The 22,405-nt window shown below is 46.9% G+C and overlaps 1 protein-coding gene across 11 annotated transcripts in view; it reads right to left on the bottom strand.

Moving 5' to 3' along the window:
• Positions 1-819: 819 nt before the first annotated feature.
• TMEM269 (transmembrane protein 269) overlaps positions 820-22,405 on the bottom strand; it is a 36,376-nt gene continuing 14,790 nt past the window's right edge. For 5 of the 11 annotated variants that reach the window (XM_039509485.1, XM_039509484.1, XM_039509483.1 and 2 more), the window contains 6 exons: positions 20,287-20,396; positions 18,438-18,585; positions 14,348-14,445; positions 8,452-8,595; positions 6,364-6,564; positions 820-4,739 (listed from right to left, as the gene is read on the bottom strand). In XM_039509485.1, the coding sequence (XP_039365419.1) occupies positions 4,630-4,739; positions 6,364-6,564; positions 8,452-8,595; positions 14,348-14,445; positions 18,438-18,472 (588 nt within the window). In that variant the 5' untranslated portion in view covers positions 18,473-18,585; positions 20,287-20,396 and the 3' untranslated portion in view covers positions 820-4,629. The remainder of the gene's footprint in view (positions 4,740-6,363; positions 6,565-8,451; positions 8,596-14,347; positions 14,446-18,437; positions 18,586-20,286; positions 20,397-22,405) is intronic. The other 6 variants (XM_039509489.1, XM_039509488.1, XM_039509490.1 and 3 more) reach the window with 2 other exon arrangements.

The raw sequence follows: 22,405 nt of genomic DNA, 5'->3' as shown, positions 1-22,405 counted from the left end.
ATTCGAACACAGGTTAATCCAGGGATGTCCTATGATCTGTATTGTACAGGGCAGGCTGGGTGTCCACAGTGGACCCTTCTGGCTTTATGACCAGTGTGTTTGTCATGTTGTTGCTCCTTGGTAGTAGCAACGGTTTAGTTATGGCTGCGATGAGCTTTTCAAGACAGCCTTGTTTCTGCTGTAAGTGCAGCGATAAACAACTCCCGCAATAAGGCGGAAGTTGTGTGCTATTAAAATACTGACCAGGCCAAAACTGCCTGATAAATACTGGCTTTTCAAAGCACATTTACAGAAAGGAGGGATTTGGGTTGTGTGGTTGTTTTTTTTAAATACACAGGGAAAGTAGGGGGTAGGTGTGTTAATGCCATTTCCAAACTTGGATCCATAAAGAAATATGGATTTAGGGGCAATTCTTTTGGCCTAAGAGACTTCGCCAAGATCACACTGCAAGTCAGCAGCAGAGCTAGGAAGCAGTTCAACTAGGTTATCCTTTGCTCCATCTCCTGACTGGTACCTTCCGGAGTGTTCTCTTGTCCTCGCTGGTCTGGTTTTAGCAGTGGTGTCATGTGACAGCGCTGGAATTCCAGTCTCCCATGGGAATGTTTGCTGTACCTCTTTGCATGCTAATAAACAAACCCTTCTGCCAACACCCAGCCTCGCAGGGAACGCACGTTCGTCAAGCTACAGTGAGCAGAGTTGTATTCCACAGATGCCTGTGTTTGAAGGCAAGAACTGTGGAAGGTTTTCCTCACGTTTTCAGTCTCCAGCTTCTTTGCTGTCCAGGAACAAACAGATTTACAAACAAAGCACAGCATTGGATGTTTTTCCCCAAATTTTTATTTCCAGAGATTGAACTTCAATTTCAAAGTACAATTTTCCATTCCTGTGCCCTTTCCCCAGATAAAGCAAATGCAGGGGGGAGAAATAAAATACATTTCACTACAGTGATCAGTAAAAAATAAATATTATAGAACTCCAGGACATCAAGACTTCAGGTCATATTTTAAAAGAGCTGGTACAGATGATTTTCTTCCCCATCAAAGATTCGATCAATAGAGGAGAAATGAAAGAGTTCTGTCCCCACAGTATTCAGGTGGGGATGGACCTAATTCTCTTTAAAATATATTCAGGACTTCAACAATAAAAACCCACACCACAGTTACTTCCTTATAATAAATTACTATGTACATTCGTGATACATCTGCCAATTGAGTGTTCTCTTGTTCACATTTCAATTGCCAGAACAGAACAGCTTCGCAACAGTCTCCGGTCTCGCACCTCACAGCTACAGATGAGCTACAGTCCACTTTGCCATGTGGCTTCTTGCTTGGTGCTTTTACTCTCTCAAACCCATTAGCTGTGCCAACAAAAGATGGTGACATGGAAGCAATGCCAGGTGTAGTCACAGCATCAGATCAGGTGCCATGTTTAAAAAACACTTGGGAAGAGCCAGAGCACTCTGGGAGTGAAGGCTATGCCTAATGGGAAGGCTTCTGGTTTTCCCCCCAGTTTTGCATGTGTTGGGATAAGGTACCATATGGGTGGATTCCTAGCTACTCTCTCTCCTTGCTCCACTGTGATACTCATGGCCTCATAATGGAGCCATTCTTTGGCTGCAGAGGTTGCAGCAATACACTGCCACTCAAATCAGCCACAGCGGCTATGCCTGGGCTTAGGCTCTCCCTCCTCCAGGGGCTGGGAGAGAGACTAGGGCTCCAACAAGGCATTTCTGAGCACAGCTAGGAAGCCACTGTTCAGCCTGGCTAGTTTTACCCCCTCTAGGCTACAGGACCGAGTTCAGATACTTCTAAGGATGCTGATGCAATCAGAATTAGGGACCCAATGGCTTGAAAACAGTCAAGTGCACCTCTGCTTTGACCCACTGCGACAGCTGCCACATTCTATTGTGCCCGACTAGCACTGGTGAATGCAAGGACTGCTCTATGGGCCCTCCTGGGGTACGCAAGTGACTCGTTTGTCATTTCAAGACTCAAACACAAAGGAGCAGCAATATCAAGGTCTGGTACTGTGAAATGCTGAGCACCTTTCAGATCCCAGTGAAGTCAGCTGCACCTCCTGGGAGGCGTTCAGTGCCTCGCAGGATCAGGCCTCTAGAGAGGGAGCTTCAAGGTGCAGGACTTGCTTCAGCAGTTCTCAGGAGTCTGCTCCTCTGGGGGCGCACTGTGAAGGTCAGGCTCATTTCCACAACCCGAGAGAAGGTGGGAGGTAGAAGCTAGGTGCTTACATGACCCACTTTCCCCGACAGCTCACCCTTTATAAGAACAAGTGTCTGTCAAAAAGCTAAGGCAGAAAGAGCTTATCCCACGAGTTTGGGAATTTTCTTTTCAAATCACTCTCAGACTGAATCATTAATCAGAAGGACACCAGTGTTAAAACCTAGTTAATCTAATGGTTATTTTAATTAAAAAATTCTTTATCGGCATGATACTCAGATCATAACTTGTCAATTGAGGCCATAACTTGAACTGTGAGGGCCTGATTTTGGTCTGACACCAGCTTTACCCAGATGTTAGTCTGACTTCAGAGGCGTTACTCCAGATTGACACCACAGCAAAGAGATCAGAATCAGGTCTCAAGTGTTTGTTTTACTGTTTTGTGATAGTCTTTGAAGTAGCTACGCCCAGACTGATGTAGGTGCATATGTATTTGGTCAATTTCCCTGGTCCGTCATAGAGTGAAGTTTTGAGCCTCAGACTTGTAACCCACAGGGACAGTCCAAGTTATGTCCAGGGAGAGGTTTTCACATTGCCAAGACAATTCACAGTTGGGTAAAGTCCCTTCACCAGCGAAGTTTAGGTAGTGGGCCAAATTCCTACCTCAGTAGGTACAACTCCAGTAAAAGCAACAAAGCTGCACATGGGCCAAGTTCAGACCTGGTGCAACTCCACAGACTTCAATGTAGTTACACCAGGATCCCAAACATTTAAGAGGTTATTCTTTATCCCTTGGTCTGCAAGACATTTTCCCCTTCTCAGAGGCAGGTGCTTTGTAGTGGGATAGTCAGAACTTTCCTTCCCTCAGCACAGGATTCTCTGAAATGGTAAGGTCCCACTGCAGTGGGATTTTGGTCTGGTACAATGTATGTATGGTTATATGTTTCAGTACAAGATGATCTTGCTAGTCTGATTACTTCTATGTGAGTGTTAGAGTAGTCAGTGGTTACAATTTGTAATCTACAGATCTCACATTTCAATGGGGAGCTGTTCATAATTATCTAAAACAGTCAACACTACTCTAGGTTTTAGGTACACCTGTTTTCCCAGACTCTGATGAGAAGCCAAGGCCCTTGGAGCAGGATAAAAGCCCAGCTACAGTATCTGCAGAAAATATAGGACTAGGTGGTTCACTGCAAAGTCATGTGCTTATGTTCAGTTAGTCACTGGTGCTTCTAAACCAACATTTCCTAGCTGTGCCCCTGCCCTGTGCCACCTCTAGAAAGGGGCGGAACGTTTTCATCTTTCGTGCAAATGCAAACGCTGTTGCTGAGAAGGTCTGAGAGCAATTTCAAATTGCCCTCAGTGATCCATTAAGAAAAAAGCCATCTGCTCTGCTCTCCTGTGTATTACAAATATACAAATAAACTTACTCTAACTATTTTCATGCCATTTCATTGGGTTAGGACAGGGGAGCCCAACCTACAGGCCACCAGAGCATTTCATAAAGCCCACACCCTGCTTCAACACAATATACTAATGGCCGATTCATTAGCGTTTTGTTGTTTACATCATTTTAGTTTACACAAGTGTGTAAACAGACAATACTGTACATAGAAACAACCTAGCTAAATACATATGAAACAAGCTGGACTTCAAATATAAATCAATACAGGTGCCTTGAAATCTGATTAAAATCTGTCAAATCTGTTTGGCCCACCCAAGGTCGTGCTTAAGTTCCTGTGGCCCTCCCGCATAATAAAGTTGGGCCCACTGGATCAAGAGGTTAAGCAGCAGTTTTCAAATCAACATCTCAGTGCTTAAGATACCAATCTCAGTGCTTCTGATACTGATCTCAGCCTTCCTGGGCTTCTTCCAGAGCCACAGGCGAGGTTGGGCCTGTGGGGTCGTTAGAGGAACCCCCATAGTGGGTGTCTGCTGCCCTATAACTCTAGAAGAAGCAAATAACTTCGTAAATTCATGATTTTAAGCATAATAAAAATCTGAAAATGAATTTCTCAACTTAAATCCAGACAGTATCTTTTTGTAAGGAATATGTACACTCACATCTACAGCAAACCCTCAAATAGCTGGGAGAGTTTAAATGAAGTTTCCCCATTAACAAGTGTTAAACTTCACGTTAGTTATTACATGTGGTGTCAGACAGCAGGCACTACATGAACACTTTGAAACACGCAGGGGAACTGCAGGAGCTGCGTTAACACAGATACTTCCTACCACTCCAGTTTGAAAGTGTTATTTGAAGTGACAAGACATCCTGTCGCTGTTACTTTCAAGTATAGATGATTGCAATGATGAAACCTTTAGTAAGGATTAGGCAACTCATGGATGTTAACAGAGGATAAGTCTTCATTTAGGTCACAGGTGTTGCCTTTGGCAGGTTATCATGGTGACACATGAAGCTGTCATCATCTACACGATACCAAGCGTGCAGTTAAACTTTGCAGCTCCACAAGGCAACCGGGAAGAAGATGTAAGTAGACGACCAAACGAGATAGTAGAGAGAGACTATTGAATAGGAAGAGAACAAAACCATCAGGATACCTGCAACAGGAAAATAGCACAGGAAAGTAGGTCAGATACAACTGACAAGGTTAACAAATGTAAATATGCATTTCACGCACTTCCCCAAATCCCTGCCTTTCTGTCACTGAAAGATTTTCTAGCAGGTTTGAGCCTGAAGGATTCTTCTGCTCACTGCTGGAAATAAGTCCTTTTAAAAAACACCAGACACAGGTTGTTTAGTATGATCTGGTCTTCTCTTGCACCTTTCACAGCATGTAACTCTGTGGCAAAAGGAGCCATTGCCACCATGTATAATGTACTTCATGATCTTAAAAGAGAAATATATAATCCATGAACGTACAAGCTGCCAGAGACACTCTTCTATACACAAGCAAAAGCCTAGTGCCTTCAAGGAGGTTGTGTTAAAGATTGTGACAGCGAACATGGAAAATGATACTGCTAGAAGCAGAAGTAATGCCATTCTCATCTCAGATTCTCTGCTGTGCAGCATACAGCTACTCATCAAAGATTTATCAGTTAAACTCTCTCTTGTCACACTGCCTTCCTGCAGCACTGTGTTCAGTGCAGCTGCCAGCCTGGTGAACTAGTTTCATGACCCCACCTTTTATACACACAAATTCTGTGCTTCTACCAGTTTCCATGCCATGGCTATAAGTCAGACAAAATAACTGTCTGGCTGCTTTCATGGCTCCATTTTGGGGTTCTATAAAACAAAACAAGCCACGGTCTGTTATCTGTGGCTGGTAAAACCCCAGAATTAATGTTTCAGGTGGAGATTTATAGAGGTATTGACTGGATATGTTGGAGTACAATCAACTAGCAGGAATACAGCACAGTTCTGAAGACTGAATTCTCTTTTATTCCCTTCTTACTAGACGTTCTTGAGGAAAAGTACTTCAAAAATAGAGCTCACAAAATTACACTGCATAAAACGTCTGTGAATGAAAAATGCAATTGTCCAGTATGAGCAGTTGGGTGTTTTACACCTTCCTCTGAAGCATCTGGTACTGGCCATTCCCAGAGAAAGGTAACTGAGCTAGATGGACCATTGATAGGATCTGGCGTGACACTTTCTATGCTTCTGAATCATCTAGGTTTATTTCAGGTAGGAGGGAGCACAACCTAAGAGTTTGATCATAGCAATTGAGAGTTGAGAAACTGGTTCTATTCCTAGTCAAAACATGGCCACTGCGTAATATTACACAAGTGACTTCTGTGCCTCTGCCTGTTTGCTGATCCCTAAAAGCTGAGAAAATGCTCTTCCCCGTTTTGTAGCGTGCATTCACAACGTCTGTGATGACAGGCACTATGGGCCTTCCACGTATTCTTATTTCTGCTTCTCTTAAAGAGGCACACCCTGTAGTCAGGTGAGTAAGAACCCCCTCATGTTTCAAACACATGTTGAAGAACTTGTACACTAGATATCTATTTTAGGTTTACAGTACAAAAAAGAAATGTATATTTTCATACAGCTCCCAAGAACTCTGGTTCACATTAGTTGACCCTTTCCGTCAGCTGGCCTGAAAAATGAAGTCAAAGAAGGGACTAGATAATGAAGGGCAAGCACTATGCCCTCACCCCTTGTGTGTATTATCAGAAACAACTGAGCCAAGGTTTTGTGCTGGTTTGTTTTAAAACTTACCCCCTGCATAGACCATCTTTTTCCAGAGCTGGGACTCCAATACTTTGTCATGGGGATAGAAGCCCTGGTCAACCATGAACAGGATCATTATCATGGCCACAATCCGTAGAACCACAAGGTTGCCCCCGGTCAAGAGGTATGTGCCAGTCAGGAGCGAAGAAGCATAGGGACAGGGCAGCCCTCGGTACATGAAAGGGATTCCTACAAGGAAGAGGAAGGAATGGGTGACTTTTCCTTTTCAAATTGCCACAAAGCTATAAGCCAGAGGATTCTGGGAAATAAACAAGAATGCTTGGTTCAGCCCTAAAAAGGGACATGGACAGGTTAACCAAAAATGTGAACAGTTCTTCCCTTGTTTTGTTTGTAACACCTGAGATAAGAAAAATGAAAACTTAAAAATCACGTTTCACCATTTACTATGTGTATTTTTCATTTCCCTCAGCTGAAAAACATCAATGACTAGACAGTGGACCAAACTATCTAGGAGTTCATACTGTACCATAGAATATCAGGGCTGGAAGGGACCTCAGGAGGTATCTAGTCCAACCCCCTGCTCAAAGCAGGACCAATTCCCAGACAGATTTTTGCCCCAAATCCCTAAATGGCCCCCTCAAGGATTGAGCTCCCAACCCTGGGTTTAGCAGGCCAATGCATACTGTGTCCATCACACAGTATCTCAATGCTGAGAAAAGGCATCATAACCAAAAAAGGGTCATTGGCTAATTTTCCTCCCTCCTTCCCCTCGAGCAATCAGGGCTACATTTGTTTTCTTCTTTCCTCTCTTCTACTCCCCAACAGGTTTTTCACCCTCTTGCTTTCCTCTCTTCTACCTTCTCTTTTGTTGCTCTCTCACTCCAGCTATTGGAAGGGAAAATGCAGATGTTCAATGAGTCTTGGAGCACTGGGGAAATCCCAGATGACTGGAGGAAAGCCAATGTTGGGCCAGTTTTAAAAAGGGTAAACAGGCTGACCCAGGTAGTTGTAGGCCTGTCTGCCCAACATCGACCCAGGTAAGATATTAATAGGGTCCCATATCAGCCACCCCAATAAAGAATTAAAAGGAGGTAATGTAATTAATGCAAATCAACATGGGCTTATGGAAAACAGATCCTGTCTCACTAACTTGATATTTTGATGAGACTACTTTTATTAACCAAATTTATAACACTGCTAATGTAATTTTCTTACACTTCTGTAAAGCATGTGACTTGGTACCACACAACATTTTAATTCAACAACTAGAGCAAAATAAAATGAACAGGACACATTCAATGGACTAAAAACTGGCTAATGGATAGTCTCAAAATGTAACTGTAAATGGGGAACCATCATCAAGTGGGGGTGTTTCCAGTGGGGTCCAACAAGGATCGGTTCTGGGCCCTGCCCCCACATTTTTATCAATAACCTGGGAGAAAACACAGAATCATCACTGATAAAGTTTGCAAATGACACAAAAATTGGGCAAGTAGTAAAGAATGAAGGGAAGAGGTCACTGATACAGGTTTGAAAGTTTAATGTGTTGTTAACAACAAAGAGAGACACTAAAGCTGAAAGTCTCGAACACATACACAGCATCTCACCCACACTCTCCCACTATATCTTCTGCTGGAGTGGGACAGAGAAACCAGGAACCTCCACAAGGAGAACATGGTGGCCCTGCGAGTCTGAACTCTTCCTACTGCTGCCCAGCTGCCAGATGCTGACCTGCTCTCCCTCCTTCCCAGTGGCAGAGATCCATGACTGGGGCCTCCCACACCTCCAAGCACTGTCACACACACAGGTGCCATCACTTGCAGCAGTGGATATGAAATAGAACCAATGAGTCTGTGCTGTTTAGAAACTCACAGGGCACGGCTACTTCTCAGCTACAGGAGTTCAAAAAGCAGGACCAGCACTTTTGTCTGATTCCATTTCCTCCCAGCAGGAGGTGCTGCCTGGCCCATGTTAGCAGAGACTAGAACAGAACCTTGAATAAACTCCTACAACTAGAAGGTGAGGTGATGGACTTTTCAACCTACTTACACTCCCTTATTACTGGCTGTAGCCATGCTCCAGCCCCACGCAGAGAAAGGGAGACCACACACTTACCACTCGAGAAGAAGCACAAGCGGGAAAAGACTGCGAGCACATAGACGATAGCCAGCAAGCCATCCAGGATCCCATGAGCCTGCAGCAGCAGAGCTGTGGCCAGACCGAATGAAGTGAAGTCAGCAAAGTCATCCAACTTGGCACCTGCAGTGAGTGAGAAGCAGCTGCTCAGCGACCAGCACCACAAATGGCAGGAAGGGGCAGATGGATTTCCCAAGCCCAGCAGTGCTCTTGGGGCGAGTCTAGCATCACCCACTAGGGAACTCCCTGGGCCGGACACAACTAGCACCGTCGCCCCACCACAGCATGTCCCTTACAGAGACTAAAGAGCTACATCCATGCCTTGCTCATGACCCATAGGTGTCTAGACAGGGGGATTTCTGACAGCAGGGGACTCTTCAGTCCAGCCAAGAGCTAGGTAAGGTAATAATTGGAGATATACCAATCTCCTAGAAAAGACGGTTACTCACCTGTAGTAACTGTTGTTCTTCGAGATGTGTTGCTCCTATCCATTCCAGTTAGGTGTGCGCGCCGCGTGTGCACGGCTCTTCGGAAGATTTTTACCCTAGCAACTCTGGCGGGCCGGCTGGGCGCCCCCTGGAGTGGCGCCGCTATAGCGCCTGTTATATACCCCAGCCGGCCCGTCCGCTCCTCAGTTCCTTCTTGCCGGCTACTCCGACAGTGGGGAAGGAGGGCGGGTCTGGAATGGATAGGAGCAACACATCTCGAAGAACAACAGTTACTACAGGTGAGTAACCGTCTTTTCTTCTTCGAGTGATTGCTCCTATGCATTCCAGTTAGGTGATTCCCAAGCCTTACCTAGGCGGTGGGGTCGGAGGTAGATGTCGCAGAATGCAAACTGCTAAGCCAAAGGCTGCATCAGCTCTGGACTGTTGGACCAAAGAGGCAATGGTCGGGATAGAGGACCAGGTAGTAGCACGACACATCCCCTGATGGGTATGTGAGCCAGGAAGGCAGCAGAGAAGCCTGAGCCCTGGTGGAATGTGCAGTAAGGTGGCACTATGGAACATGGGCCAAAACACAGGAGGTGTGTATGCACAACATCATTGAAGATGAAATCCTCTAGGAGGAGACAGGCATGCCCTTCGTCCGGTATGCCGGTACGATGAAGGTTTTGGGGGCGTTACGAGAGGGCTCTGTCCGCTAGATATAGATTGCAGACGCCCTACGGATGTCAAAGGAGGGCAATTGTTGCTCTCCACCAGAAGGAAGATATCCTGGTAGATATAAAAGGCAGACACCTCCTTAGGGAGACAGGTCGGACGTGGTAATAACTGCCCTTGTCCTTGAGGAACACAGTATTTCAAGGAGCATGTTGACATTGGCTCGAATAGGGCAGTCGTAAAACTGGGCAGAACCAGAATGAAGAGCCAGGTTTATGGCGGGGCCCCACTGGGGGGGTGTATAAATGCTCCAAGCCCTGAGGAACCAGATGGAATGGAGCGGGATCTCGGCGGGAGATGGAAAGAAGGAACTGAGGAGCGGATGGGCCGGCTGGGGTATATATCCTGCGCTATAGCGGCGCCACTCCAGGGGGCGCCCAGCCAGCCCGCTGGAGTTGCTAGGGTAAAAATCTTCTGAAAAGCCGTGCACGCGTGGTGTGCACACCTAACTGGAATGCATAGGAGCAATCACTTGAAGAAGAACTGGAAGGGACCTTGAAAGGTCATTGAGTCCAGCCCCCTGCCTTCACTAGCAGGACCAAGTACTGATTTTGCCCCAGATCCCTAGGTGGCCCCCTCAAGGATTGAACTCACAACCTTGGGTTTAGCAGGCCAATGCTCAAACCACTGAGCTATCTCTCCCCCCAAACTAGCTTGAAGCAGAAGCTAGTTATGCTGAAGTGGAAATAAGGCCCAATTGTGTAACCGTGAAGATAAAGAGGGTGACCAGATGTCCCAATTTTATAGGGACAGTCCCGATATTTGGGGCTTTGTCTATTAACCCTCCACTCCATCCCAATTTTTCACACTTGCTGGCTGGTCACCCTAATAATGAACCACTGGAAGAACTAAGTAAGGGATGGGGGGGGGGGGGTTACTCTCTGGCTTGGGCTCCAGTGAGGCAGGCGATGGCGGGGAAGATGTTCCAGCTTTGGCAGATCGGAAGTCTAGTTTTGATCTTTGATTTTACAAATCACTTGGAAGAGTTAGCTAGGCACATTTTAAACTCCCTCCACTTTCTGGTGCAACTCCTTTCACCTCCAGAGAGGTGTGGGCCCCTTACTGAATGAGGGAGGCAACCTAGTGACAGGATGTGGAAAAAGCTAATGTACTCAATGATTTTTTTTGCCTCTGTCTTCACGAACAAGGTCAGCTCCCAGACTGCTGCACTGGGCAGCATAGCATGGGGAGGAGGTGACCAGCCTTCTGTGGAGAAAGAAGTGGTTCAGGACTATTTATAAAAACTGGATGAGCACAAGTCACGGATGTGATTGCAGAGCCACTGGCCATTATCTTTTAAAACTCACGGCGATCGGGGAGGTCCTGGATGACTGGAAAAAAGCTAATGTAGTGCCCATCTTTTAAAAAAGGGAAGGAGGAGGATCCGGGGAACTACAGGCCAGTCAGCCTCACCTCAGTCCCTGGAAAAATCATGGAGCAGGTCCTCAAGGAATCAATTCTGAAGCACTTAGAGGAGAGGAAAGTGATCAGGAATAGTGAGCATGGATTCACCAAGGGCAAGTCATGCCTGACTAACCTAATTGCCTTCTATGAAGAGATAACTGGCTCTGTGGATGAGGGGAAAGCAGTGGATGTGTTATTCCTTGATTTTAGCAAAGCTTTTGATACGGTCTCCCACAGTATTCTTGCCAGCAAGTTAAAGAAGTATGGGCTGGATGAGTGGACTATAAGGTGGATAGAAAGCTGGCTAGATCGTCGGGCTCAACGGGTAGTGATCAACAGCTCCATGTCTAGTTGGCAGCCGGTATCAAGCAGTGGGCCCCAAGGGTCGGTCCTGGGGCCAGTTTTGTTCAATATCTTCATTAATGATCTGGAGGATGGTGTGGACTGCACCCTTAGCAAGTTTGCAGATGACACTAAACTGGGAGGAGTGGTAGATACGCTGGAGGGTAGGGATAGGATACAGAGGGACCTAGACAAATTAGAGGACTGGGCCAAAAGAAACCTGATGGGGTTCAACAAGGACAAGTGCAGAGTCCTGCATTTAGGACGGAAGAATCCCATGCACTGCTACAGACTAGGTTTCGAATGGCTAGGCAGCAGTTCTGCAGAAAAGGACCTAGGGGTTACAGTGGACGAGAAGCTGGATATGAGTTGACAGTGTGCCCTTGTTGCCAAGGAGGCTAACAGCATTTTGGGCTGTATAAGTAGAGGCAGTGCCAGCAGATCGAGGGATGTGATCGTTCCCCTCTACTCGACATTGATGAGGCCTCATCTGTGTCCAGTTTTGGGCCCCACACTACAAGAAGGATGTGGAAAAATTGGAAAGAGTCCAGCGGAGGGCAACAAAAATGATTAGGGGGCTGGAGCACATGACTTATGAGGAGAGGCTGAGGGAACTGGGATTGTTTCTTCTCTTCTACAGACTAATGAGGGGGGATTTGATAGCTGCTTTCAACTACCTGAAAGGAGGTTCCAAAGATCGTGGATCTAGACTGTTCTCAGTGGTAGCAGATGACAGAACAAGGAGCAATGGTCTCAAGTTGCAGTGGGGGAGGTTTAGGTTAGATATTAGGAAACACTATTTCACTAGGAGGGTGATGAAGCACTGGAATGGGTTCCCTAGGGAGGTGGTGGAATCTCCTTCCTTATAGGTTTTTAAGGTCAGGCTTGACAAAGCCCTGGCTGGGATGATTTAGTTGGAAATTGGTCCTGCTTTGAGCAGGGGGTTGGACTAGATACTGCCTGAGGTTCCTTCCAACCCTGACAGTCTATGATCCAGGTGAAGGTGGTTGAGGCTTAACAGTGGGGTCTGGGTGTGAGGAGCTCAGTGGGAGGGTCCAGATGCTGGGGGAGTGGGGCTCAGTGGCATGGGGATCCAGGTGCAGCTGGTTGGGGCTCAGTAGGGTGGGGATCCGGATGTGGGTGGCTCATTGGGTTGGTTTAGGTGCAGGGGGAGTGGGACCCTGAAGACCCTTTCTTTTAAAATTGGCACCTTCTTCTATGCTCCCTGGGTGTATCAGAGCCTCATCTGCCAACTTCACTGACTAAAATAAATGTTGTTGGTTTTATTCCCATTGGCCCCGGAGAGCCAAGCTACAGCAGAGGGAGCAAGAGTCGGTTCTGGCCTGTGAACCGTCAGAACCGTTAACTCCCCGAGCCTTATGGTACAACCTAGCTTGACTCCTGGTTCCCAAAGGCACCTTGCAGGGCTGCCAGTTAGAAAAATGCTGCTTATAAACCAAGCGCACCTGATCTTGAGTCACTGAGAGACAACAAACCTGGACAGCACCACAAAGCCTTTTTCCTATGAGCCAGCGGGGCCAGAGACCGAGCTGCTCAGATGGAGGCAGTGTCCCGGCTCAACTCTAAGCAAACTGCTCCAGTCCCAAACATGGACTTACCCTGGCTACATGCACAGGAACACTCCCACATGGGGCACAGAGAGTCGATCACAGAGAAACAACCTGGGAATGTCCAGGGGCCTGGATATATAGTCCTTGCACTCCCAAGGCCCCTTCGGTGTTGCCATGGGCCTATCGTTCACACCAGTCCAACACAGGTGTGCAATGCCACCATTCGGATACTCACTTTGCACTTGTGTAAATGACTCCCCCAAGTGCAGGGCAATGGTGAACCTGAGCCCAGTGACTGCAGTGGAGGCTTAGGGTGGGCTAAAAACGTAGCACTGGGCCCCAGATCCCTGTTCATCTCATGAACTTCTCTTTTGGATACTGTATTTAGCCCTCTGCCCTTGCAAGGCTGATCCTGTGTTCACATATTCCTGTGGCAATGCAGGTCTGGGAAACCTAGAACCACACCATATATGCGCTCTTCGCTCTGCTCTGAAGGATGATAACAGATGAAGCCGGACTGCACAGGAAATTTGGATCAAATATACAATTTCTCTCTGCCTCCAAGCAGACTCTCCCACTAGCATGCTGCATGAGCTGATGTAGAGCAATCAATATTATGGCCCAAATAGCTGGGTGGGGAAAAAAACAGGTGGCAATAGAAAACCAAGGGAGGTTTCTCTCAGTTTCCCCACCAGATCATGTATAGGTTATCCGCGGAAGCTGCCTCCTTGCAGAATTAGAAGGGTTTTAAACCCACCCATCGGCAAAACTCACCACTCCCAGAGTTTCACACAGATCTTGGGCCAAGCCAGAAGGGCTCTTTGCAGTCAGTCTGATGGTGGAAGATGAATGGAGAGCTCCCATCCACATATGTGGATCCCCACTGGAAGGGGAACAGTGCAGCAGAGGCCTCCATTCCACAGCCTCTGGACAGGGATGCAGTACGTTTCCTCTCTGTCCACAGGCAAGGGTTGAGGCCTATGTTATTTTCCCCACACACACATGGAATTTGCTCCCCACCTGTGTTTTTCATATCTACAGGTCAAACTGATATGGTTGTTTTAGTGCTTCCTAACAGCCTCTCTGCAATGCCACCATTCACGAGAACTACTGGAGAAAACTGCTGCTGCTGCCTGGCTACCAGGGGAGGCACAACGTTTAATGGCTATTGAGCTTGGGTGTTTAATTTGCAACCAGTGCAGTAGGGGGGGAGGGGGGTAGCAATACAGTCTGTGGGCTAATTTTATCCTTAGGTGCAGTTTATCCTGCCCATCAGGGATGAGTGGACCTGGTATGTCTCGTTTGTTCATTATGTAGATGGACATTGCCTGTCTCACAGCCTGAGTAACAGGCCTAGTATTCTGAGCTTCTAGAGGAGGACAAGATGGAACTCACCCAGGGCTGAGCAAGCATTCAGTTGCCTAGCAACCGCTCCATCAGCTAGGTCAAGCAGGAATCCAATCAGGAGCAGCCAGCAAGCACAGTGGTATTGCCTAGAGGAAAAGAGCAAGGGAAGGACATTAGTGTCTCCATGGCTACGTCAGGTTCTGAGGTTTTTAACAGGTAACAAGAGCATTAATCTTCAGGGTTGCTGGGAGACACCCTGTGAAGCTGGAATGTGCACGGCTCTGCATCAGTGCAGGAGCCTGAAACCAGAGCTCACTCCCAGATGTTCTGTTACACCTCTGCCTTTCCCACCTCCCAGGCCATAGCTCCCCGAGGGGCCAGGCCTGCACCTCCTGGTGCCTTGTTCACACAGGCTCTCCGGAAAGGGAAGCAGCACTTACAGTGGAGGAGCAAATTCCACTCTGTGATGTGGGGAAGACAAAAGTCCTGGCCCATACATGTGCCACTTGCTCAGCCTTGGAGGAAGGTGACTTGATTGACCTTGACCACAGGCAGGGGCTGATGGGCTTCAATAGGGAATCAGGTACAGTCCTCCCCCCTTAGAGGATAATCACACAGGAGAGGAGGAGGAGGAGGGAAGTCAGTAGTGTGTCTGGGATGCCATGGCCTTGACCAAAGCAGATTAACGTGCATAAGAGCTTCACAGGGAGGTCAAGCAGCCAAAACAAATTTGGTAGGCGAGTGTTCTAAGATGCCTCAGCAGAGGTGCAATCATTTTTGCAGTGCAAAATAAGTCCCTCCCCAACTCTCCTGTTGATGTCCCCCTCAATGTGCCTATGGATCTCCTGCATTGTCATTCCAACGGCCCCTCCATTTTTATTCAAGTTGTGCCTCTGTCCCTCCCGGGTGTAAAAGGAGGACAGAATTTGGTCCAACTGAGCAACAGGATGCTGACTAGCAGTACAGTGCTGCGGCCTCCTGTGCTCTGCGAGTTACTGTAAGATCTGGCCAAGGCACGACTCATGAGCGGTGGGTAGAATAGGCACAGCCTCCCCTAGAGCAGCCGTTGCCGCCGGACCCTGCTTGCGGGTTTGGTGGGGAAGTTTTTGCTTGTATGATGCCCCATGCAGGTTCCGGGTCAACGGGATGTGCTACTCAGCTTCCTGGGTTCATCAGTAACTCGCTGGACTCCAGGGAGATTACTGACAAACCTAGTACACATACTGCCTCTCAGCTGCCCCTGAAGCTGCATGGGGCATTGCAAAAGCTCAGGTTCATCTTCTGGAAGAGAGAAGAAGAGAAGAGCTTTTGACTTTTCCCGCAGGGCAGCCTGGGGTCTGCGGCGGTGGCTCTAGCCAGCTCAGGGCTCCTCTAAGTAGGTGGGGCTGGCATGGGGCTCCTCTGGTGAGGGGGTGGGGGCAGGGTGGTCTCAGAGCTCTGGCCACGGAGGGGGGCAAGGGGTGGAGTGGGGGCTAGCCTCCCCGAAGTGGGGCTCCATCCGCCATCCATGGCATCACTGCTTTCATAAGCACCGCCTCTATTAATTCCTGTGGGCCAGGCACATCCCTTAGGCTGCTGTAGTACGATCTCCAATTGGTTGCTGTGAACGGGTACAAGGTGGTATCCACACGGCAACAGAATCCCTGTCCTTCAAGGAGTATCAGTTCATCCATCATCCCCATGGACCTAATTTGTTGTGTTCACTTCACCTTGAGGGAGAAAGAGTGAGCATCTCTCGTCCAAACAGAGTTAATACATTTCCCTGCAGGTATTCGATGATCACAGAGGTTCCTAGATATGATTCATAAAAAGGGCTGTACCAAATTCATGGCCATGAAAAACAAGTCATGCACCATGAAATCTGGTCTCCTGCGTGAAAACTGGCTATTGTGTGTGTCGGGGATGTCACGGTATTGCTACCCTTCCTTCTGCACTGCCTTCAGAGGTGGGCGGATGGAGAGCGGTGGCTGCTGGCTGGGCACCCAGCTCTGAAAGCAGTGCTGCTGCTGATAGCACCGCAAAAGAGTGCTGTCCTTATCTCTGCGCTTCTGTTGGCAGCGGCGCTACCTTCAGAGCAGGGTGCCTGGCCAGTGGCCGCCACTGCCCACCCTACAATAGTCTTGAGACCCCTTTTGGGTCAGGACCTCCAGTTTGAGAAATGGGATTTTGGGTGCAGACCCAAAATTGTATGGTTTCATACCACTTAGAAACGACAGTAACGGATGCTACAGAAATATCCCCAAATTAGGTCCTGGGGTGTCCTATTCTGTTCTTTCTTGCACAATTTTTGTTTGCACCATGGATCAAAATGTTTGTACTGTAATTCCATCGTTTTTACTACACTGCACACCATGAACTCCTGGCAGTTTGCAGAACCAGCCAGGCTAGAACTCGGCTTCTCCATGTACGAAAGCAGAGTCTGCTACTACCTGAGTTAAGTGCCAAATAACAAAATGTTTCTATTGACTTTACAGACTACTTTTTTGTTTAAAAAATGCCCAAGCCTAAATTTTGGGGCTATATTGCTTGGCATCTCCCTTCCCCCCTCACTTTAACATCAACATAAATAGTGCCTTAGGGAGCCATCTGTGTTACCACTGCAGAGTCATGTGCACCACGATCAGCTCTGTAGTGTGCACAGGAGCCTGCCATATTGTAGCCAGGTCACATAACGACACCAAAGCCTGGCACGTGACCAAGGCTCAATTACAGAACCTTACTCTTGGCACTGGGGCTATGCCCATTTACACTAACGCGAAACCAGCCCTTTTACTGAGCCTCCAACTCGGTTTTGGTAGCGGTAGGGTAGACAGGCTTAAAGCGAAGCTAAGGAGAGCAACAACTACACACTAGACTGCCAGGTTGGCTTTGCTCCAGGAAAATGTCTCCCTGTGATTCATCCTCCTGAACGAAACACAGCACACAAGTGATACCATGTGGAAATAATTCCTGAGCCATGAGCGATCTGTTGTTCTCTAAAAGACTATTTCAAGTGTGTCTCTGGAGGATAAAAGTCTGGGACGATCAGCTCTTTTCTTTTTATTCTATTTTATGAGCAGAAGTGATTCCCTGTTTGACAAGCCCCGATGAGATTTCAGACCCGATTTCAGTCTGAATGGAGGCACATCCCTACAGTGATGTCAACAGGAGCGGTATCTGAGCAGGTCTGCAGGACTGGCCATTCAATTCCAGCACTGTGTAAATTAACAAGTGATTAAGTCCAGGGAATAGTGTTAGCTGGGTATCCTTACAGGACATTGTATAAGGAAAGGTCCTTTTGGCATCCTGCAGAAATTTATGGAAACCCCTACTCATATGGGTGGAAGACAACCTTGAATATATTCCCCTGGGCCTGGTTTAACACTCTTCAATCCCTTCGCTGCTTTGTTACCTCACCAGGCCTCTTTTCTTTCCTACCGACAGTGTTGCTTACTTAGCCTGGAGGAGGTACCTTGGCAGCTCACTGATAATGCAGTGCAGAGAAATTTTATGCTACATGGGCCAATTCTTATCCTGATTTACGGTCCAGGCATTCCACTGAAGTCCACCAGGGGGCAGAGGGTGTAAATCATGGCAGGACATAGCACAGAAATTCCTTGAGGCAACAGCCATCCCTCACCAGCTGATAGCTGTCACCTTGGAGATGTCAGGGGACAAACTGCAAGCTGGGCAAAGTGCCACGTTTTGAAATGCACCCTTGTTAGCTAATGGTTTGTCTACACAGCACCGCAGTGCAGCTAAGGGGGGCAAAGCGCAGCGTGCACCAGAGCTGCGCTTTAGCTGTCCCCTGTGCACACTGTGGGCATGAACTAAAAGGTTCTTAGTTCACATTAACAGAGCCCAGTTGGAAAGACAACTGGATTCACATGCACTAGGTCCCTACTGGTTTGCAGCAGGAGTGTCCACACAGGGCAGTTAGTGTGCAGCTCTCTGGTGCGCTCCACCATTCACACTCCTGCCGTCTCTTCAAATGTAACCATGGCCTTAGTGGCCCTGGCTCTTCCCCCAGTGGAGCAAATGGAAGTTTTGCCATTGATTATAATGAGGATTCCCTGTCCCTCCCTCCACCCCTGCCAATTTTTAAGCAGTCCCTCCCATGAAACCACACCAGTGTGTGAAGCCCCAGCCCCAGACCTACCCATTTAGGCTGCAGAGGACGGAAGACAGACCCATGATCAGGTTAGCCACAGAGAGGGCATTGGCGACATTCTTGCGGACAAACTCCAGAGCCTGGGCTCGGCCTGCTTGCTCACTCAGGAACAGCTTCTTAAAGTGGTGAAATATACCTGGAACCCAGCAGGGGGAGACAGTCAGGATGAGAAGACCTTTGCCGCTGCCTTTCCAAGAGGAAATTATTTAAGCATAGATCCTTGAAGAACAGGAGAAGGCCCAATGGATCAGCGTTGAGTCTATAGTTAAATTCCCCAAGTATCTGTGAATTCATTCTAGGGTCAAGCTAAGGGAGTCTTAGAGAGGGCTGATTTTATTGTGTGAACATGGAGCTAGGCTTTTAATGGCGATCCTACTGCAATGTGTCCTGGGACACAGAACTGCTGTGAAAAGGGGACAGGAGCTTCTTGGCCTTATAGTATCAGAGAGGTAGCCTTGTTAGTCTGGTTCTGTAAAAGCAGCAAAGAATCCTGTGGCACCTTATAGACTAACAGACGTTTTGCAGCATGAGCTTTCGTGGGTGAATGCCCACTTCGTCGGATGCAAACGTTTGCTGCAAAACGCCTGTTAGTCTATAAGGTGCCACAGGATTCTTTGCTGCTTTGGCCTTATAGGTTTTTTTCCTTAAACAAAAGTAAAGCCAATAAAACACTAAATCCCAATCGCGGCCCAGTCTGGATTTTAAAAAAAGAGTTGATGCAAAAGTGGTGGAACGGGGACAAGGACTAGTGCCCCCCAACTCCAATACTCTATATTGAGGTCCTTCCTTCAGAAGTTTGCTTTTGGGACAGCCTTACAAAGAGGGGAGTTTTCCTGCTATTGGTGTGTAAATTAGTACCTGACTTTGTTCTTCGTGGGGAGACCTGAGTCAGCCGGCAGTTCCTCTGCCATTAAAAGGGGCCAGCACTCATCTCGGTGCTTCCTTTGGCAGCTGTCAATGCTAACGTGCCAGCCTGGCTGTAGCCCTTCTGCCCACATCGTGAGTCGACTAATGTGAGATTAGCTCCCAGAGGTGTTGTTACCATACATGCTGCTCAGAGTGTTTTCATGCACTTTCAGCCTCATCGTTTCACACCTGCCTAATGACTAGGCACTGCATGTCCTCACTCACTCAGCTCTTGCCATGATCTGGCCATTTGCAGCCTTTGCATTCTTATATATATATATATATATACACACACACACACACACACACACGTGTATATATTCATAGGGATGGATGCCTTTTGCCTTCCTCGGTCCCTTTAGCCCCCCCTCCCCTGAATAGCACAGGAGGGAGGGGAGGAAAGACTGCAACAATAAGATGTTATCTCAGGTAGCAGCCCAGAAGAATTGCTACCTCTAGAGACTTTTTATTCATAGGAGGTGACATTCCTGTGCAGGGGGCTAGCACAAAGCCTATGCACCACTGAAGGCATCAAAACTGGTTTAAATGGAGCATAGGGCTTGTGCTGGCCGAAAGTGATGGGACTTTGTGCACGTTAGTTTTGCAAGAAATTGGGGGCAACACATCAATTGAGTTCTAGGCCACTGCAGCCAAAGATAACATCACAAATGAAAGCAATTCACTCTTCAGATGTTCAGCCCAGTCGCCCCGTTAGCTTTCATTCACCCCATTCTATAACCACGTGCCACAATTATACAATTGAATATGCATTTTTAAAAAAGCTTATCAGAAAATTCTTAAAGCTGTTTCTGCTTTACTCCCCCACACCCAGCCACTAAAACAAACATTATTTTTACTTAGGAAAAAAAACCAAAAACCAAACTTACAATAAAACCAACCCCACGTTTTAAGCTCTATTTATCTTATATACCTATAGGGCTACTCTTTAGAGAAAAGGTTAAGGGTCATGTCCTACTAGTGTGTTTTGCACCCTGCCCTTGACGTGTTTCCAAAGCCAGGCAAGTTCATGAGATTCTTCATCTGAAAGAAAACAGCATGTCAGAGCAAAAGCCATCAATGTGAAACGAGTCAGATTGGTGTATACGGCTTTACCGCCCTCCCTTCAAGCCCTCCCAAGGCTCATACTGGGACAATACAGTAAAAGCCAGTATCTTGTAAGACATCTTTATCAAAGTTTCACTAGCACTTGCTCTTGTGAAAACAGATTTCCCACGAGGCAGCCATGGGCCCCCATTTGAAGGTACCATCTGCAGTCAGGCTTATTCTTTTTAAACTTCAGTGACCTGCTCACTTGTTTGCTCTTTGTACAAAAGCACAAGTTAGTTTTTAAAAACAACTGTTAAACATCCCATCAAAACTGTAAAGCTGTGTCCATTCTAGGCAAAGTCAGAGGAACAGTACGTTTAGTCCACTTAAACGTAATACTTGAGCAGATAAAACATGCACCCGGAGGACTATGAAGTCTATTTACCCCACATTACAAACAATCCCATTTGGATTAACATAAAACACAGCAAAAAGGTTGTTAGAAGAGGCACCATTTACATCAGTGGGCGCATTTGAAATGTTTTAATTGACTAAAACCAAACTGATTGTCAAATTAGTGCGCATGAATCACTGAAATGAGATACCTGCTTAAAAAACAGCTGGACCAGTCCTACTAACAAATCTCCCAAGGTAAAAATGCAGGAATGTTTCCTGTGCTCAGGGCTTGTGGGAAGCAGTCAATTACATCCAACTTTTCAAATGAACTGGCTGAAAAATATTCAGTAACATGAAATCTAAAGAACAGACAGATTCTTTTGTAACCATCAAAAGCTGAACAGCTGGACTATTGGTTCTTTTAACATCTGTTCCATTTTTGCAGGTCGTGTTCTTTTACCACAAGCTAAGAGAAATGTCAAAGATCACAGACACCATGGAAAGAGAGGGAAGGAACATACAAGAAATCAAGGTGATTTCCATATGAATTAAATGCATGTTTATTTGTAGATTTGGGATCAAATTTGCCACCTCACTTTGGCTGCTCTGTATTGTTACGATGATTAAAAGCAGCAATAAACCCATCTTCAACAACCATTTAAACCAAGTCTGCAGCCACTTAGATCCTTTATGCAGCTGTGGTGATGCAATGTGTACTGGTGATACTGGCTCGTTATATTTGCAGGGATAAGGCTGTTTACAGGATTACACCCATGTTCTCCCACACAATTCACCAGATGCAACCAAGGGAAGAGTCTTGTCTCTATCTCGAGTGCTTTTTAAATTGTGCTGCTGGTTGGAGATTGGGAACAGCAATAGAGAAATAACAGTTTTAAATATATTATAATTGCACTTTAACGTTTCATCTCAGTAATTTAAAGACTTCAATATTACTGTTTATCAAAGGAATAGAAGGCCACCTATACGTAAACACCCCCCCCCCCAAAACGGGAGGGAAGGGCAGGAACAAAAGAAAAAACACCCCTGCCCTCACTTGTCCACCTTTGTGTAACTATGGAAACTGAAAATAGCCAATGGTAAGAAGCCATTTCAATCATTTTGTTCAATCACTCATTTTATTCTCTGGGGCAAAATTCATCCCTATGTAACACCATTGACTTTAATGGCTTTGTACTAGGCATGAGTGTAGTTTCATATGTTACAAGTGACCTGGCATCAGGTCCTGTTTTACTGGGCAGCCCATTGAAAAGAACTGGGGTTCCGGGTTTCCCGCAACTGAAACAGCCTTGGGCAGAAGGCCCACTTGAATGGGATTTAAACGGTACATAGCCCCTTGCAACCCTTGAAAATAGCGTTTATGGAGGGCTTAAGACCACCACAGTGCCTTGCAAGCAGCCCTCCGTACCCAGAGTGCCAGCCTGAGCCCCATTCATTCCAGCCTGCAGAGTGTTTTCCTGGGTTACACACATTCTGCTTTGTACCCGTTTGCTTTGTTTTATGTTAATTCACCTGCATTCTATATTTTCCAGCAGGAACCTTTAGCACTGGGACTTGGTTTCCTCTATCAGATAGAAGGGAACTTGTTC

The sequence above is a fragment of the Mauremys reevesii genome, linkage group 21 (assembly GCF_016161935.1).
Source record: "Mauremys reevesii isolate NIE-2019 linkage group 21, ASM1616193v1, whole genome shotgun sequence".
Taxonomy (NCBI): domain Eukaryota; kingdom Metazoa; phylum Chordata; order Testudines; family Geoemydidae; genus Mauremys; species Mauremys reevesii.
This window is presented reverse-complemented; position numbering and strand designations above follow the sequence as displayed.